This window comes from Sapajus apella, unplaced genomic scaffold (assembly GCF_009761245.1).
Source record: "Sapajus apella isolate SASKATOON/1434 unplaced genomic scaffold, GSC_monkey_1.0 scaffold85, whole genome shotgun sequence".
In the NCBI taxonomy this organism is placed as follows: domain Eukaryota; kingdom Metazoa; phylum Chordata; class Mammalia; order Primates; family Cebidae; genus Sapajus; species Sapajus apella.
In genome coordinates this window covers 7,504,121-7,519,979 of record NW_022437025.1, presented here as the reverse complement: position 1 = coordinate 7,519,979, position 15,859 = coordinate 7,504,121, and the positions used below count along the sequence as shown (strand labels likewise).

At 48.1% G+C, this 15,859-nt stretch overlaps 1 protein-coding gene across 1 annotated transcript in view; it reads left to right on the top strand.

Moving 5' to 3' along the window:
- STK32B (serine/threonine kinase 32B) overlaps positions 1-15,859 on the top strand; it is a 439,121-nt gene that overhangs the window by 118,502 nt on the left and 304,760 nt on the right. The window contains exon 3 of the mRNA XM_032254176.1: positions 12,031-12,182. Coding sequence (XP_032110067.1) covers positions 12,031-12,182 — 152 coding nt within the window. The remainder of the gene's footprint in view (positions 1-12,030; positions 12,183-15,859) is intronic.

Sequence of the window (15,859 nt, the reverse complement as noted above, 5' to 3'; positions counted from 1 at the left end):
GGCTGGAGTGCAATGGCGGAATCTCGGCTCACCGCAACCTCCGCCTCCTGGGTTCACGCAATTCTCCTGCCTCAGCCTCCTGAGTAGCTGGGATTACAGGCATGTGCCACCATGCCGAGCTGATTTTTTGTATTTTTAGTAGAGACGGGGTTTCACGATGTTGACCAGGATGGTCTCGATCTCTTGACCTCGTGATCCACCCGCCTCGGCCTCCCACAGTGCTGGGATTACAGCATTCACTTATTTTTAAAGCACACCATCACCTCTCGGGATTGCCTGTAGGTTCCCTTCCACCTGCTGCCAGAAAGAGCTCCCCACCCCAAGCCAAATTCTCCATGTTGTTTGTTTGTTTATTCCTTTCTTTATTCATTCCCTCATAATTGTATACCTACGATTCTCTTTTACAACGGCCCCCCCAGTTCCCTCACAACAAAAGTCAACGGTGTTAGTCTGCTTCAGCTCGAGTTGCCACAGCAAAGCACTGCAGAGTTGGGGGCTGAACAACAAAACTGACTTCACAGTTCCAGGAGCTGAAGCCTGAGTCAAGCAATTGGCAGGGTTGGCTTCTTCCGAGGCCTCTTGTCTTGCAGACACCGTCTTCTCCCTGTGTCCTCTCATGGTCATCCCTCTCTGTGTGTCTCTGTCCTGATCTCCTCTTCTTATAAGACACAGTCATATTGGATTGGGGCCCACCCAAAGATCTCATTTTTACCTTAATTAGCACTTCAAAGCCTCCGTGTCCAAATGCAGTCACACCTGAGGTGCTAGGGCTTAGGACTGCCACATATGTATTTGGGGAGCATACAACTTAGCCCATGGCATCAACCCTTTAAACACGTCATTCAAGCCATCTGTCACCTACCCCATCACTCACCTCTGTCATCTCATCTCAGTGACGTCACTTGTACAATGTTGCAGGTGAATGCCAGCAGGCTTCAGCCAACATGGGCTGGCGCTCACTGACAAGGGGCAGGTGGGCACTGCTTCTCAGCTCCCCATGGGCAGGCCTGCTTGGCTGGAGCACGGCTGGGACACTGGGCTGTGCTTTTTTTTTTTTTTTTTGAGAACGAGAGAAAAAAAGAAAAAGAATAAAAAAAAAAAAAAAAGAAAAAGAATAAAGGAAAGGAAGAAAGAGGAGGAGGAAGAGGGAGAGAGAACAGGGGTGTTGCTTTATTGCCCGGGCTAGAATGCAGTCTAAAACTGGGTATGCCTGTAATTGTGTTTAATAATAGAGACATAAAAAAATAAAAATAAAAAATGAGGGAAGAAAATAATTAACAAGCAGCCAACCAATATTTCATTTAAACCTGTAAATACGTGTGATGTAGTACTGATAAGAGTGTATATTTTGTGTATTTAAAGTGGAGAGTTCTATGAATGTTAATTAAGTCTACTTGTTCCAGATCTGAGTTCAAGTCCTGGATATCGATGTTAACATTCTGTCTCATTGATCTATCTAATATTGATGTTGAAGTCTCCCGCTATTATTGTGTGGGGGTCCAAGTCTCTTTGTAAGTCTTATATATCTGTGTATTTCTATATTGGGTGCATATATGTTTAGGATCTTTAGCTCTTCTTGTTACATTGATCCTTTTATCTTTATGTAATATCCTTCTTTGCTTCTTTTGATCTTTGTTGCTTTGAAATCTATTTTATCAGCAAAAATTGCAACTGGGCTGTGCTTACCAAGGGGATGCCCCATGGTGCAGTCTCTCTGTGTTCACTGACTGAGGAAACGTATTTTGGAATCAAGTACCGAGCTGTTTGAGCTTGGTGTGCTCACTCTTTAAGGGATTGTGGAGAAATGCCAGACGCCAGTACTGGTGGCTGCAGTGGTTCCCTTGGCTGGTAGGAAGTTAAATTCAGATGATGAATTCTGATTCTGGCTGGCTCATTGTCAGACATACTGCTCGACGTTCTCTAGCAAAACAGAACCAATGGGATGTAACTGTGTGTGTGTGTGTGTGTGTGTGTATGTGTTTGTATGTGTATAAATAACTATATATATATATATATATATATATATATATATAGTTATTGGAGTTTGTTTGATTTTGTTGATTACATAATTATAGAATCTGCCAAATTCAGATATTTAAGATGTATAGTCGGGCTGGAGATGCAGGAAGGAGCTGAGGCTGCAGTTCAAATCTGAAGGGCACCTGCTGCAGAATTCCCTCCTCCTCAAGAGAGGTCAGTCTTTTACTTCATTCAGACCTCCAACAGGTTGGAGGAACAGGTTGGAGGAAGCCCACACATATTACAGAGGGCAACCCTGCCTTCAAAGTCCACAATTTAATATCAGCCTCATCCAAAAACACCCACACGACACATTCAGAATGTCTGACCACATGTCTGGTCAACCGTAGCACAGCCCAGTTGACACAGAAAACTACCCATCGCAACAGACAACCGTGAGTTTGTTCCCGAGGCCCTTCTTGGGCCACTTTGCCCATCTCCACAATGTCTTGTGCTCTTCAGAAGAGATTTGGATGCTGATCGCACAACCATAACGAACAGCATACTCAGTGCTTACCATGGAGCCTTCATAACTCCCCATTCAGGCAAATCCACTCTTATCCCCATTGTGCAGATGAGGAAGTTGCGAAAAGCAACAACATGTCAACATGTGCCATGGCACGTCTCATCTCTCTGAACTTCCACGGAGGCTGTGCCCTCTCCTGGTAACCCCCTTCCTTCTCCCCATCCCCATACCTCCGTCCTCATGGGACCAACCCTTGGTGACTGTGCTAAGGTCAGATGCTACCTTTTCCAGAATGCCTTTCCCAAATCCCACATCTGCTTTAAGATTCCTCTTCTGGGGTCCCTTAGCCCCATGTGCTCACCTCTCCCATGCCTTTCCTAAATGGTAATGACTCATTCATTCATTCATTCATTCAGCAACAGTTATCAGCTAGGTACCTGCTATGTACCAGACACTAAGGATGATGCAGTGAACATAAGAGAAAAATTCTTGTTGTCATGGGGTTCACAACTCAGCAGGGGAAGTGGACAGTGGATGGACAAACCAGGAAGCATGTCCTGTGATGGGAGCACAGCTGAGAGGGAGGGTGGGGGGCTGGGGAGGGCTTTGCCCCTTCGCATAGGGAGGTCAGAGGTGGCTTAGCTGGGAACATGACCTGTGAGCAGAGCCTGAAGGAGGTGAGGGCCCAAGACCCGTGGGTGCCTGGGAAGAGCATGTCGGGCACAGGGAAGGAGCAGAGGCTGCTGTGGGAAGTAGGAGGGGAACTGGGAGGAAGCCCCGTAGGGCCTGGGGATCTACAGGGAAGGACTGTGGCCTTTACTCCTGTGTATTGTCTTATTATCCCGTTACACCTCAGGCTCCCGGCTGGAGAGTGATATCCTCATGGCTAACATGGTATTGGACCCATGGCAGGCACTTAATACATGTTTATTGAGTGAAACATTCATTCAAATAAGTATTTTTCTTGAGACCAACTTTTGATCCCTCCAACGAGACCACCATTGATCAGCCCACGTGGGATTTACATGCTGTGAAACTCATAATGTGTGTGTCAGTTGAAGTGGACTCAGCAGCAAGGGACAAAAACACCTGCCTTATGGTGGCTTAAACAAAGAGAGGTTTTTTTTTTTTCTTTCTCTCATAACAAGAAATCTGAAGGCAGGAGGCTCTGTGATAGCAGATTCACCATCTCTGAGACTTTCTTGACCTCATGGTCCCAGGGGGCTGCTGTTGCTCCAGACATTACATCCATGTTCAAGGTAGGAAGAACAGAAAGAAAGTTGGAGAGGAGAAAAAGGTGAAACCATCTGTAGTATTCTCTTTTATGTAATTGCACACCATTGCCTGTTGGGGGCTGGAGGGTAAGGGGAGAGCTAGTATTAGGAGAAATACCGAATGTGGATGACGGGTTGACGGGTGCAGCAAACCACCACGGCACATTTATACCTGTGTAATCTGCACATTCTGCATGTGTATCCCAGAACTTAAAGCATAATAACAAAAAAGCAAGACTTTCCCTAGAAACCTCTAGCAGACCAACATCTCCTTGGCTAGAGCTGTGGTTATTGCTGGCTCTAACTGCGTGTAGAACAGATCACATTGCTTTCTTGAAGTAAACGGTCCTGCTCTAAAGGGGAAAAGGGGAGGATGCAGATTGAGTAGTTAAAAACTTCATCTGCCAAAGACAGTTTCCCTCCAGAGAATTACTTGAGCAATGGTAGCCAGCTTGATGATCTCCTTAGTAACCATATTTAATCCTGTTTTTCTTTTTTCCCCCCAAATTGGTCATTTTCCAGAATCTTGCCCCTGCAAGTATCACCAGCATCTTTTAATGTCACACTGTAGCTGTTTATTCATTCAGCAGTATTTGCTAAGTGCTACTCAAGCTGGGGGATGGTGGGGGTGGGCAGCATGAGAAGAACTAGCCTGGTGTCTGCCCTGGGTCCTGTTGATGGGGTAGAGTCAGAACTGCAGCTGCCCAGCAAGCGAGATGAGAAGAGGGCAGCCCAGACTCACCTTTGCACCCCACGGTCCTGGGGTTCTGGCACAGCCCTAGCCTCTCTGTTCTGTGCTCATCTGCCCTCCTGGAGCCTGGGTTGCCTGAGCTGCTAACCAGCAATGAGAGTCCTGACCACAAAGGACGCTGTGAAGACACAGCCAAACCAGGGCTTCTTGAAGATTCCAATCAAATGCTCAACTCTGTACTTCAGCCTTCGCGCGGGCACATCTAAAAAATAAAAAATCCCAGAGCTTTGGGTGTGCTGCAGAATCGGCATTATCAGCCCCCAAATACACTGTGAAGTCAGAACTGCGACCCTGGGTGCAGGTGTGTTGCAGGTTCCGTGTGCTCCAGCCGCCTTCTCCACTGACTCACGACCCATTCCCGAGTTTCTGATGCTCAGTGTACCTTTCTTATAGCAAATCAGCTAAAATCCATGCTAGCTAGCATTTATTTATTTGTCCTATTAAGTTGTCATTAATAATGATGACATCAGGTCCTAATTGAATTAGACTAACGAGGAATGTTAATTGGGTGCTCGCCTTTCAGTAGCAGCTTAGGTGGCTTTGGCCAAATTGCTTGTTCTCACCTCATTAACTGTGATTTCCTATGGAAAAGGACTCTGAGCAGCCCTGCCAAGAGCCCCAAACTTAGGCGAGGTGCCACTTGAGACCTAGCTCTTCAATTTTGAAGTTGAAGGTTGCCAGGACCTGGATAGAGTCTGCTGTTGGTGATGAGTGTTCAGCTTCCTTCTAGAGCACCTGTTGTGAGCTCCTGAGGCCAAAATGCTACATCAGTTTCAGCAGATCCATCAATCACATGGTTGTCATGGGATTTTGAGCAGGGAGGAATGGAAGCCTGTCCTCCTACACTGTAAATATGGAGTCCGTGAGGACTGCTGACCTGCTCTGGGCCATGTGGGACGTGATAGACCCAGCATGTGTGAAATTCAGCTGCTTTGAGGATTCAGACTTGGAGGTCAGGGCCAGAGAAGCACTGAGGTCAGGCAGTGGCGGTCCCTGCAAGGAGTGAGGTAGGAGAAGGCTTGCAGGGAGGGCATTCCAGGCAGAGTAAGTGAGATATACTAACGGAGAGAGTCATGAGTGAAAGTGACACTTGCACGCATGTGAGCCCTGAGCAGGAACTGAGTTGGCATGGCCTTGGTCTTCAGAGTATTGGAGTCTGACTGTCAGATAATAACAGGGCTTTATTTATTTATTTATCTTGAGAAGGAGTCTTGCTCTGTTGCCAGGCTGGAGTGCAGTGGTGTGATTTCGGCTCACTGAAACTTCTGACTCCCTGGTTCAAGGGAGAGGAGTCGATATCCTGACCTCATGATCCGCCCACCTTAGCCTCCCAAAGTGCTGAGATTACAGGCATGAGCCACTATGCCCAGCCCATAACAGGGATTTATAATACAGTGTGTCAAGCCTTACAGTAAAAACAGGACCTATGGCAGCCCAGTGGGAAAGGCTCTGCATACAGCTTCAAGGAATAAAGGGAAGTTTCCTAAAGATGTACTGTCTGGACAGAGATGAAGCTATCCCGGCTGCGAAGACCAGATTGGGTGGCAGTAGGCCAGGGAAGGAGGTAACAAGGGTAGGAGAGGTTGGTGGTAAAGAAACCCTTCAAAGTAATTCTAAAGAGTTTGAGATAGTAGAGTGAAGGCTGTGTGTGTGTGTGTGTGTGTGTGTGTGTGTGTGTGTGTGTGATATGTTGAAGGGGACATTGTCATGGAGGGCTTTGAATGCCAAGACCTTGACCTCAAACATTTTCTGAAGGCAAAAGTATTGCCCTTGCAGGCTTTAAATCTTTGATTTTTCTTTTCTTTTTTTTGAGCCAGAGTCTTGCTCTGTCACCAGGTGCCAGGCTGGAGTGCAGTGGTGCTATCTTGGCTCACTGCAACCACTGCCTCCTGGGTTCAAGCAATTCTCCTGCCTCAGCCTCCCAAGTAGCTGGGACTACAGGCGTGCGCTACCACGCCCAGCTAATTTTTGTATTTTTAGTAGAGATGGGGTTTCACCATGTTGGCCAGGGTAGTCTCAGTCTCTTGACCTCGTGATCTGCCCCCCTTGGCTTCCCAAAGTGCTAGGACTATAGGCATGAGCCACCATGCCTGGCCAAATCTTTGATTTTTGAGACATTCTCACCAGGCAAAAGGACATCTGCAGAGACCAGAGCAGAAGCCAGTTTGGAAGCTATCAATGAATTCTTCCTGTTCCTGAAACTTCAAACATTAAACCTCAAATACCAGAAATCTCTCTGGTTACAGGGACTTGTGGAGAGAGGACACTTTGCCAGAGGCTCAGGGTTCGGGTCCAGGCATGAGTCTGCCCCTCACTCCACCAGCCTGTTTCCTGCTCCCGGACACAGGCTACCTGCTGTGTGCCTGGCTCTTCCCACTCTGCCCCTCACAATCCTGACTGTAGACCTTGGAGGGCTGGTTCTGTTGACCCATTCCATGGTGGAGGAGAGTGAGGACCACAGAGTGGCCAGGTTATTCAGACCCTGGTTGGTGGCAGTGGTGGACCTTTATAGGTTATGATAGTTTTCTAAACCGGGTGGCTTAAAACAATGGAAATCTATTATCTTATAGTTTTGAAGGCCAGAAGTCTAGAATCCATCTGCGGGCAGGGCAGGTTTCTTCTAGAGGCTCTGAAGGTGGGTCTGTCCCATGCCATCACCCAGCTTCTGGTGCCGCCAGCCTGCCTCAGCATTCCTTGGCTTGTGGATTCATCACCACAACCTCTGCATCCGTCATCACATAGCCTCCCTCTCCATGTGTCTCTTTCCCTTCCCTTCTCTTATAAGGACACTTGTCATTTGATTTGGACCCGCCCTAACCCAGGATGAAATCATTCTGAGATAATCCTTAACTCAATTGCATCTGCAAAGACCCTTGTCAAATAAGAGCACTGTCTTAGTCGGCCTGGGTTGCTATCACACATGGCACAGACTGGGCGTCTTAAACAACAAACATTTATTTCTCCCAGTTCTGGAGGCTGCAAGTCCCAGATTAAGGTGCCAGCACAGTCAGATTCTGGAGTGGGCCCTTTTTCAGGTTGCAGGCTGCTAGCTTCACACCATATTATCACAGGGTGAACAGCAGGAGCTCTGATGAGCAGAATGAGGATCAAAGAGGGTGGGCCACTTGCCTGTGGTCACACAGCAAAGATCTGGAATTAAGCCTTGCTCAGAGTGGCCCCTGAGATCAAACTCCCTGTGACTCTGTGACTTCCTGGAAGACCCTTGTCTCCACTCAGTGCGTTAGATTTAGCTTGGTTCTTTTTTTTTTTTTCTTCTTTTTTAGCCTCTCTACTTCCTGGTCAGGTTAATTCAGTTGTTGCCAACTCTGCTTGGTCAGTGAGGAAGCAAGTACAGAAGGGCCAGGGGTTTGTGCACAGCTCCACTCAGCGTCTGCAGGAGGGCGAGGCCGAGCCCAGCTCTCCCGGCCCTGGTCTAGCCTTCCTTGCCCTGTGTTCCTGAGAAACACGGAGTGTTTCCGAGGTGCCTTTTACGGAGGAGGTAGCAGAGGCCCGGATGATTAGTGGATCCCAGCTACACTCAGGGCTCTGCATCAAGCTGGCTGAGACCCCTGATTCTTGGCCTCTCTTTTTGGTAAATCAAAACTTCCAGGGCACATCCAATATCCTGTGCCAACTGCCGGCTTTTGCTTGAATTGAAAAGTCAAAACTTCCAAGCTCTATTGAAATCATTAGCTCTCCTTTGAAAGCCAGTTTTAATTTAATTTTGGAGAGTCACTTCCAATTCCTAAAATGTCTCTAAGCGGAGGTGAGATCCATCCCCTGAAACCCAGGAGAGCCATGGATGTCTTTATCTGAAGGGACGCAGCCCCAGGGACGCTGAACAGACTCTGATCCCAGCCTAAGCTTTTCATGGTGATGCAGCCAGGTGACAGGCCAGGTGACAGCAGGGTCCCAGCCCTGCAGAGGCAGTGCCCGCTGTCTCTTCTGAGAAGGCAAATGAGAAGTCAGAGAGATGACAAATTCTAATTAGTGGGATTATCTTCCCATGCCATGTCTAGCTGCAGATGTGTGTCTCAGGGCCCAGTGCCCGGGCTGCCAGAAGTCTTTGCTTGGATTTCCACAAAGACAGGACCCCCGAGGCAAGTTTGCTCATCACACCTTTGCCTCCTTGCATTTTATATTCTCAAGCTCACTGCTGGAAATGGGTGTTCCATGAGCCTTCAACCTCATGCCAAAAATTTCACTCTTTGTGGGAAAACGTCTTTTTGGGATTTTATGAAACGTGCTATTTAATGGATTGAGATGCAGTTGACATTTATCATCCCTAAGTACTGCCCCACACTCCCACTTCCTGGGCCTGTTTAGTTCCCCTGAGTGCTGCAGGGTAGCTTTTGCTGACTCAGTAGAGATGTTTGCTGAGACTGAGGCCTGGAGAGGCAGCAAGCACCAAAGCCACAGTCGGAATTCAGGCTTCTTCCGTTGTCCTGTATCTGCTTCGAATAGATCTGCAACGTGTCAGAGCTGAATGGGGTCCAATTTCCAACAGAAGAGCGGCCTGTGACGCCAGGAGAAAACCCCAAGCTCCTGCCCTGGGTCCTCAGGCTGACCATGTTCTTGCTGGCGTTTCCCAGCATGTCCTGTTTCTTAGGGAGGCCGCCCTGTGGGTGAAAATGACAGCTGGGGAGGCAGAGAGGCTGGGTTTGAGTCGAGCTTTGAGAAAGCACTAAAACATTTCCCAGCCTCACTTTCCTCTCTCTGTAAAGCAGGGATAGTAATATTCATTGTCCTAGATGGAACGATGTCCCACCCCCTCCAAATGCAGGTCCTCCTGGAACCTCAGAATGTGTCCTTATTTGGAAATGGCATCATTGTAAGTTTAATTAGTTCAGATGAAGTCATACTGGATTAGGGTGGGTCCTAAAGCTACTGTGACTGGTGTCCTTATGAGGAAATGAATGACACAGAGACGTAGGGGAGGATGCCATGTGACAAGGGAGGCCAGGACGGAAGCGCTGCAGCTGCAAGCCTAGAGCACCAGGGTTGCTGGGGCTGCCCCACTCTGGAAGAGGCAGGAGAGGATCCCCTCTAGGAGCCTTCAGAGGGGACAGGCCCTGCTGACACCTTGATTTTGGACTTCCAGCCCTCAGAACTACTAGCTAATAAATTTCTGCTATTTAGCCCCCCAGTTTGAGGTACTGTTATAGCAACCCGAGGAACCCAGGCATTCCCTCCTTAGGGTGTTAGGAAGATTAGCCCATGCAATCCTTGCTAACCAACCAAGGAATCTATACAGTCCTTCCTCAGGTTGTTAGGGAGATTGGGTTATGCAGTCCTTGCTAACCATCTGAGGAACCCAGGCATCCCCTCCTTAGGGTGTTAGGAAGATTAGCCCATGCAATCCTTGCTAACCAACCAAGGAACTTATACAGTCCTTCCTCGGGGTGTTAGGAAGATTGGGTCGTGCAATTCTTGCTAACCATCCGAGGAACCCAGGCATTCCCTCCTCAGGGTGTTAGGAAGATTAGCCCATGCAATCCTTGCTAACCGTCCAAGGAACCCATATAGTCTCTCCTCAGGGTGCTGGGAAGATTAGCGCATGCAATCCTGGCTAACTGTCCAAAGAACCCATACAGCCCCTTTTCGAGGTGTTAGGAAGATTAGCCCATGCAATCCTTTCTAACAGTCCAAGGAACCCATGAAGTTCCTTCTTGGGGTGCTGGGATGATTAGCTAGCTCATGCAATCCTTGCTAACCATCCAAGGAACCATACAGTTCCTCCTGAGGTGTTGGGAAGGTTAGCCCATGCAATCCTTGGTAACCTCCAAGAAACCCATGCAATCCTTCCTCAGGGTATTGGGAAGATTAGCCCATGCAATCCTTGCTAACAGTCCAAGAAACCCATGCAGTCCCTTCTTGGGGTCCTGGGAAGATTACCTCCTGTAATCCTTGCTAACTGTCCATGCCGCATGGTGCATGTCAGCCCTGCTCACTTTTCCTGCCATGCTTGCTGTGTCTCCTTGGCACCATGCCCTCCTTTACAGGGTTCCCTTTCCCTCGAAGCCTCTTCCTTCACCCTTACCATCTTCCCATCCTTTAGAGCTTGCCCCCTGGTTTTGATTCCTGCAGAGAGCCTTCTCTGACAGCTCCCATCCTCCTACCCTGCTCCCACTCCCCGTAGGTAAGGCAGTCACTCAAAAGTGTAGCCCTCATGGATTTGAATCTCCACCCTGCCACTTGGCGGTTTGTTGAACTCTGAACAAGTTAAGCAGTACACTTGGGGCTACAGCTTCCTCATGCTTTATTCATAAGGTTCTCATAGGGATTCAGTGAGATGATCAAGGAGATGATTTTCTCAGGGTCTGGCCTGAAGTAAAGTGCTCAATGCAGGAGCACTGTTATCATAGCTGTCCCAGCTTCTGTGCTCCCCCAGAACCCACATGCCTGAGTTTGGGTTTCCCCAGAATCAGGCTCCAAGGCAAGGATTTGAGGACAGAGCATGGAAGAGGTAAAGAGAACACAGGGAAGGATAGGAAGGAAGCCATCCAGGAAAGGGAGTGCTGTCAAGTCTGTTACCCCATTGCAGGGCTGGGAAAACTTAGAAATTCCAAGAGCTGGTGTAAAACACCAGCCTCAGCCTTATCCCAGGTGATGGGCAAGGGAGCTGGGGTAGTGATACTCCAATTTCTAACAGTCGTGGGGATTGAGTGTTGTTCTGAAGACATTAATTCCCTGGCTTGGCTGGTCTGTTGCATGGGCAACAAAGTGGGCCCTACTGGCAAAAGAGAGTCTTTAAGAAGAGAAATGCAGGACTGGTGGATGGAAGTCAGGCAGGTGTGTGCAGAAGTGGAAAAGGTGAGGAGATTCAGGTGGGCACAGACAGAGTCTGCAACGCTCATGCACACCACACATCTCAGGGTTGTAGTCACTGGCGCTTTTTGCTTGTATGTGTTTACCTTGCGGGCTGTGAGGCCCTGCTTCTTCCACCTCCTGTGTTTGCAGCTCCTCTTTCAGCAGTTAGCACATGGCCACTGCTCGTGTATATATTTTTGTTGTTGTTTTGGGACAGTTTCACTCTTGCTGCCCAGGCTGGAGTGCAACGGTGTGATCTTAGCTCACTGCAACCTCTACCTCCCAGGTCCAAGCGATTCTCCTGCCTCAGCCTCCCAAGTAGCTGGGATTACAGGCATGTGCCACCATGCTCAGCTGATTTTGTATTTTTAGTAGAGATGGGATTTCTCCATGTTGGTCAGGCTGGTCTCAAACTCCTGACCTCAGGTGATCTGCTCACCTCGGCCCCCCAAAGGGCTAGGATTATTGGCATGAGCCACCACACCCGGCAATATCATGTAAATATTTAATAAATGAATGAATCGGGTCCAACTCCTCCATTTTGCAGATGCAGAGAGGCTGTGGCTAACTTAGCAGAGCTTCTCCGCTAGCAGATTTTTAAGAAAAGGGGTGTGATTCCAGAGGTAAAAACGCAGTGTGGAGTGACTCTTCTCCTTTGTCTTCCTTTTCCATTGTTGGCCTGAATGTTCTCCCCTTTGGCTGTTGCTCAGGTATGCATCGTGCAGAAGCGAGACACTAAGAAAATGTATGCAATGAAGTACATGAACAAGCAGAAGTGCATCGAGAGGGACGAGGTTCGGAATGTCTTCCGGGAGCTGCAGATCATGCAGGGGCTGGAGCACCCGTTCCTGGTCAACCTGTGGTGAGTGTGGCTCCCTCTGGGGTTCCTGTGGCTTCCTCTGTGGGAAGCCAAATGCAAATTTGGCTCTGCTGGGAGAGCTGTTCCGAGTTGTAAAGAGAAAGGGATGACATTTCCTGGGTTCAGATAGTCCTAAGTATTTTGTAGAGTACATTTTCTGATGAAGTCTTTAGGCATATGCTTCATTTTAATTTTAATTCTGTCCTCGTATCTGATGAATCAGAGTTGAAAATAGATGGAGAAGAGAAGGGTTTTGTGTATTTGAGAAAATAAGTGGAATATAAGAGAACGCCAAAGATAGGCTACTAAAGGGAGTGGGGAGTTCATTGTTTCAGAAAGTCACACCCATAGAGCTGATGGCAGGAAGGGCCACCGGGAACCAGTATTCTGCCTCAGTACAGATGGCTGCTCAGCACCGACATGCCAAATTCGGAATTCTGAATCTGGCCCCCAAGACCTGTCATGACCCATATATCAGAACTTTCGCTCCACCCCAACCTTGGCTATTATCTTCACTTTAAATTTGCATCCTAGAAACACATCCTGTGGGTGGTTCCCTGCCTCTGTGCTTTTGCATGTGACATCTCTTTCTGAAACACTCACGTCCCCATCTCCAGTGTCCCCTAACCATGTGCCTCCATGGCCAGCTAATTTTGTATTTTCAGTAGAGACGGGTTTCTCCATGTAGGTCCTGCTTGTCTGGAACCCCCAACCTCAGTTGATCCACCTGCCTTGGCCTCCCAAAGTGCTGGGATTACAGGTGTGAGCCACCACGCCTGGCCTTAGGCACCATTTCTTGATCCTCTGTTCATGGTCTCTAAGACACTAACAGATTAGTGATAGATGCCCTTTGGTTATGTGACAGAGCTGGGTATATAAGAAAATTATCTGCAAGTGTCAACCCTAGTGGCTTTGTATTTCCATCATAAGCAAGAAAGGGATGAACCTACTGCTTGACTTTGGAGTCATCTCTCAAACTCTCTGGGCCTCAACTTCCTCACCTGTCACAATGACATAATAATGCCTTGTTTACTGCTAGGACTGTTTTGAGGATTAACTGAAAAGATGGCATGAAAATATGTTTTCTGTAAGTAAAATATTGTTCATTGTAAGAGGTTATATATGTGTGTATGTGTATTAGTTCACTCTCATACTGCTATAAAGAACTGCCTAAGACTGAGTAATTCATAAACAAAAAAAGTTTAGTCGACTCACAGTTTTATATGGCTGGGGAGGCCTCCGGAAACTTAGAACCATGGTAGAAGGCGAAGGAGAAGCAGGCACCTTCTTCACAGCGCAGGAGGACGGAGTGAGGGCCAGTGGGGGAAATGCCAGATGCTTATAAAAGCATCAGATCATGTGAGAACTCACTATCACGAGGACAGCCTGGGGGAACCACCCTCCTGATGTAATTACCTCTCACTGGGTCCCTCCCATGACATGTGGCCATTAAAAGGAATTACAATTCAAGATGAGATTTGGGGACACAGCCAAACTGTACTGTTCTGTACCTGGTCCCTCCCAAATCTCATGTCCTCACATTTCAAAACACAATCATACCTTCCCAACAGTCCCCCAGAGTCTTAACTTATTCCAGCATTAACTCAAAAGTCCAAGTCCAAAGTCTCATCTGAGACAAGGCAAGTCCTTTCCACCTATGAGCCTGTAAAATCAAAAGCCAAGTTAGTTACTTCCTAGATACAATGGAGGTACAGGCATTGGGTAAACACAGCCATTTCAAATGGGAGAAATTGGCCAAAACAAGGGGGCTACAGGCCTCACACAAGTCCAGAATCCAATAGGGCAGTCATTAAACCTTAAAGTTCCAGAATGATCTTTTTTGACTCCATGCCTCACATACAGGTCAGGTTGGTGCAAGAGTTGGGCTCCCTAAGCTTTGGGCAGCTCTGCCTCTGTGGCTTTGTAGGGTACAGCCTCCCTCAAAGCTGCTTTCACAGGCTGGTGTTGAGTGTCTGTGATTTTTTCAGGTGCACGGTGCAAACTATCAGTGTACCTACCATTCTGGGGTCTGGAGGTTGGTGGCTGTTTTCTCACAGCTCTACTAGGCAGTGCCCTGGTGGGGACTCCGTGTGGGGACTCTGCTCCCACATTTCCCTTCTGCACTGCCTAGCAGAAGTTCTCCATGAGGACTCTTCCCCTGCAACAGACTTCTGCTCGGACATCCAGGTGTTTTTATACATGCTCTGAAGTCAAGGCAGAGGTTCACAAACCTCAAGTTTTTATTTCTAAGCACCCGCAGGCCCAACATGACATGTAAGCTGCCAAGGCTTGGGCCTTACACCCTCTGAAGCAACAGGCTGAGCTGTACTTTGGCCTCTTCTAACTACAGCTGGGGCACAGGGCACCAACTTTCAAGACTGCACAAAAAGCAAGGCCGTGGGCTGGCCCATTAAATCGTTTTTCCCTCCTAGAGAAATTGGCTTTTATAACTACAACGTTTAGACTGAGTGCTGATGCCGGTCTTCACTGCCTTCCTCTGCTTTCCCCCATATTAGCTTTATTTTCCAAGTCACGAGTCCCACCAAGCCCTGGCAGGTCCCATTTCTCCTGCCAGCTGAACAGGCCCAGCAGAGGCTGAGGCTGTGGCAGTGACAGACATGGATTGGGTCACACGCCCATTCCTGACACAGCAGAGTATGGGGTAGGAGGTTGGTCCCCTTGAGTCTCATGAACAGGCAATGAGGGACGGGCTCTCCAGAGGGAAATTTAGAGCTGTTTCCAGAAGAAAACGAGTAGAGTCTGTGTGGCCACAGGACCGGTGCCTGCTGCCCACATGCCATGTCCTTGTCCAGGAGACTCCATATCAGCTCAGCCCATTACTCAGACACAGAAAGCAGGGCCCCAAGCAGTTCATTACCTTCCCTGAACCATGCGACTTGCAATTCAGACTCGGACAGCCCCGCCACGCCCAAATGCTTCCAATTCTTACAGGTAACTGACCACTGACCTCTCCTGGGCACTTGAAATGTGTCTTACTGAACTTTTTAAATTCTTCCAGCAGCTATATTTATTTCCTACTATTATCCTACTATTTTTGGTCCCATTTTACAGAGGGAGCAACTGAGTGATGCCACTAGTAAGTGGAGGACGATGGGACATGAAGCCAGGCTGTCTGTGTCCTCATTACTTATGCACATTCCTGCACCCAGCTTGAATTTCTTCCCAGAAAATGGTTTCCAAGTGTTTGTGCTGTCCATCCTCCTGAACACCTCTCTACCATAGCTGCTGTGATGGGGTCCTGGCCCCTCCCTGCTTAGCACCGCACCCCACCTCTTCCTTGATGGATCTGTTCCAGCTGGGCTTCTCTTTGGTGGCCTCTCTTACCCCTGCTGGAAGAGAACACAGTATGGAATTGCCTGTCGGGGTCATAAGGACACCACCACTTTGTATTAATAATACATCAGCTTTTCATCACATTACATGGAGGGTGAATTATTGCAACATTGGAAATCCTGACTGTATACCTTCTCATTATTCTTTTCTGCTGACATGCTCTATAACTGGCACAGGCAAAGGCCTGCATTGACTAGTTTTCATGGCAATTTTGCCACTAAAGAATGAATGATTTGTGCTCCTAAGCCTGTGATGACCGAAGTGGACTTGTTAAGTGCAGTATTTTCACTTGTTCTAATGCAAAGCTGTTTTACTGTCCTGGGTTT